The sequence below is a fragment of the Poecilia latipinna genome, unplaced genomic scaffold (genome assembly GCF_001443285.1).
Source record: "Poecilia latipinna isolate Pla-1442-1.1 unplaced genomic scaffold, P_latipinna-1.0 Scaffold95, whole genome shotgun sequence".
Taxonomy (NCBI): domain Eukaryota; kingdom Metazoa; phylum Chordata; class Actinopteri; order Cyprinodontiformes; family Poeciliidae; genus Poecilia; species Poecilia latipinna.
The window spans coordinates 354,295-358,078 of record NW_015112711.1 but is presented as its reverse complement, the minus strand read 5'-3'; the positions used below and the strand labels follow the sequence as shown (position 1 = coordinate 358,078).

At 43.0% G+C, this 3,784-nt stretch overlaps 1 protein-coding gene across 1 annotated transcript in view; it reads right to left on the bottom strand.

Annotated features, from left to right (window-relative positions):
- Positions 1 to 58: 58 nt before the first annotated feature.
- wfs1b (Wolfram syndrome 1b (wolframin)) overlaps positions 59 to 3,784 on the bottom strand; it is a 12,917-nt gene continuing 9,191 nt past the window's right edge. The window contains exon 10 of the mRNA XM_015025251.1: positions 59 to 3,459. Coding sequence (XP_014880737.1) covers positions 1,914 to 3,459 — 1,546 coding nt within the window. The 3' untranslated portion in view covers positions 59 to 1,913. The remainder of the gene's footprint in view (positions 3,460 to 3,784) is intronic.

Below are 3,784 nucleotides of genomic sequence, written 5' to 3'. Positions count from 1 at the left end.
AAGGTTATTTGGGTATCTGAAAAATTACATTTTATTTAAAAAAAAAAAAAAAAAAAAAAGCAAAAACAGAACAAAATCTGTAAGGGGAAAAAGACTTTCCCCCCACCCCTAACTGTATTTGAGGTGAAGAATCTGAAATCTAACCACAAAAAGAAAAAAAAAATCACCATGTACTGAGCACTGCTAAATAATTTAGTGTTGATAAAAAACAAAGACTATACCCTTCAAACAGTGTGTCCTTCAATAATTCTAGGATTATCAAGAACAGATGGAGCAGTCCACAGTGGAACCCAGAAAATCTTAATACTGAAGATTTTGGCCACCAAATATGAGATTTAACGGCAAACATGTCTGAATAGCAACAAAAATAAAAAATCACTTGATTAACTCTAATGTCAGCACACAAGAAACTTCAACTGGATGAAATGTTTCTAAATAACTCACAGCAAACTTGTAGCAATAGGCAGTAAATCATGATCGCTTTGTATTTCCACTCTGCCTTCTGTCATGTTTAAGTTTTGGCTCAAAAGCTGTAAGAACTCAAACTCATATTGGCAGATTTATTGAGCCTTGTAAAAGTATTCACACCCTAATGAACTTTTCACAATATGTCACATTACAAGCACCAGCGTCAATCTATTTTTATGTTTTAATTTTATGTGACAGACCAACAAAAACAGGGCATAATTAGGAAGTGAAAGAAATGCAGCATTGTTCTTGATTATCTTGCGTTGTATGCATTCATCCTCCTTTACTCCGATACAGAGTAACCAAATTCTTTCTGAAATGTTGAAATCTCAATCCATCATGAAGACCAAGAAGTGGAGCAGACAGGTTAAAGATTATATTGTGGGGCAGTTTACTGTTATAAACCCAATATCAAAAGATCATGGCACAAGACATGGCCGTCCATCTAAGATGACAGGCTGGATAGGGAGAGCAATAAAACTGTCCCAATAAGCACTTAATCCCATATTAAATTAAAATGAGCTTAATAATCCATTTTATTCATGGTTTGGGTTATGCAAGGTTTTTATTTCTGCTTTATTTATTGTTTTTGGCTGTGTTTTATTTTGGTTTCAGTGTTTCCTGTACAAAAGCAAAGTTTATTAGTCTTTGAAAGAGAACTTGCATCATTATTATGCCATTATCAATATATTACTTGAAAATGGTCTCAAAACAACACTATCATTTATAGCAGTTTCTTTTTTATTATCCAGCAAAATGTCATCATGACAGGCCTAGAGAAAAAGTGACTCTGGAGGAGCAGCAATGATTCACAGCTCAGGTGGAAAACTTAACTATTTGAGGGTGAAAGTAAACCCTAAAAACTGTGTTTAAGGTTTTGCAAAAATGTATAGGATACAGAAATCATGTGGAAAAAGGTGCTCCAGTCATATGAGACCAAAACTGAACTTTATGATCTCCATGCAAAAATGTGTGATAAAATGCTATCACTGCTCCTTATGGTTAAACATGGAGGCAGTAGGGTCAGTAGTCAGTAGGAGGATGAATTGAGCTAAATAGAGAGAAATTCAAATCTTTTGATCTTTGAAAGACTTGAGGATGTGCGAGACGTTCATCTTTCAATGACCACAAACGTATAGCAAGACCTAGCATTGCATGCCTTAGATCAGAGCTTATTTTGTGTTAACCAAAAATAAGCCAACACAAAAATCAGACAGATCTTCAGCTGTTGATCCCCAGTGAGGTACGGTTGAGGTTGTAATGTAACCAATGTGACGATGTTCAGGAAGTGTGAGGGCTTTTAGAAGACAGTAAATGCCTGAGGATCTGTTTGTTCCTTGTAGTAAATAACCAATATTGCAGATAGGTTGGTGTCGTACAATCATTAGTGTTCTTCGATAGCTTTATTATTACGAGGCCTCTTCTGCTTAAGAGTCGTCTTCCCTCTATGCGTCTTCCTGCACCACCATCTCTGTTTCAGTGTCCGACTGCTCCTCTAGCCGAGCGGTCAGGAAGGGGTTGAAGAAGAAGTCGAACCCAAACTGGAGGGCGTTTTGAGCTGTGCGCCTCCAGTCGTGCTCAATCTTGAACTGTTTGCGTTTGGGAACGCGGGCATCCCCGCAGGACACGCAGTGGATGGCCTTCATCTCAAACACGGGCCACTTGGAGCCCAAACGGCCCTCAAGGATGGTGCTGAACTCCACCAGACTGCCGGCGTTCAGGTGTAAAAGCACAGACTTGAACTCATTACTCGCCCGCAAGACTATGTCCTTGGTTGCATCTTCGTCCTCTATGATTGTCCCGTTCTTAGTCTTCCTCTCAAGCGGCATTCCCAGGGTGACCTCAAACTTGTACCGGTCAAAGCGTTTGACGTGGCACTCGTGCTTGGCCAGGGTTTTCAGTTTGCAAAGTGGATCTTCTTGAGGAGGAGCTGGAGCCGGCAGCGGTTGGGGCTCAGCAGCTGTGTTTTGTTTCCCCTCATCACACACCGGATAAGGTTCTCCATACAGACACCGCATCCAGTTTCCTAGAAACACAGGAAACAGGTTGATAGTCGACTGCGGCCCATTCTCGATTTCCGTCACACGGACATATTTAAAGCGTCCCGTCCAGGTGACTCTGTGTCCTTCCAGGTGGGAGCAGAGAATCTGAGTTTGGGCCATGTTGGACTCCTTCCAGGCCAATGGCCCGCAGAGGTTGCTGTATTCAGGCCATGTCAGGGTAGAGTTGTACACCTTCATTCCTTCAGACCTGTAGACATACATCCAGCAGAAAAGCACCACCGCACTCAGCCACACCAGGATGAGCTTGACGATGCTGCTCCGTGACAAAGACCTCAAAACCACGATGGGGTTGAGGCTGAAGCGAGTCCAGAGCCTCAACACCACGGGCACAAAGCAGACAATCAGTGTCACCACCATCTTTGTTACCTCCAGGGTCAGAAACCACTGCACTAACTGGATCATAATCATGGCAGCCAAACCCAGTGTGAGAACAGGCAGGGCAAACAGGAACAGGAAGTAGCCTATACAAGTCCGGATCAATCCTATGGCTGAGGCGTTATTGAGGAATGCCAAGCAAAGCTCACACCAGGTGAAGCAAACCAAGTAGGGCACCAGGCACAGGTAGATTCCCTTGAAGCCTTTCAGCTGGGCCATGCGGAAGAGGAGATAGAAGAGGTGTCCGTACAAAAGCCACGGAATGCCAAGATTTAACACCACGGCATCTCCGAGAGGCACTGTGACGAACGTCTTCCCAAAGATCCGGAAGAGCCAGAAGGAGTCGGGCAGCAGCTGAGTGAGGGAGCATGCTCCCGAAAGGACCTCAGTGAGAAGAGCTTTACGAGCGAAGAGCTGAGCAGAGGCGTGGAGGCTGAGGAAGGCCGTGATGGTGAAGAAAAGAGCGATGGCAGCTAGCTCTGAACAGGGGACCCAGGATTTATCGGCAACAGGGAAGGAGAACACAACGAAGACCACTGAGAGCAGGAAGTACCTGAGAGAAAACGGAAACAAGGGTCAAAATACACATACAGGACTGAATGTACAAATATAATGTCTGAGCAAATGTGCCTCAGCATGTTGAACCCGGACCACAAACTTGTTGAAGCCATCAACAAATTGCTGTCATAATTCAGACTAAATTCAGACACTTTTCTGGACACATTTCGCAGAAATAACTCAACATGTTGGTTGGTACCTTGGCACTGACAAAGACACCAAAGAAGGTGTCATATCATATCATTCAAAAAAAGAATTGGACCTAAAAGTTTGAAACCCAGTTGAAACAACAACAGGGCAAATAAAATGGAGAAAAAAAA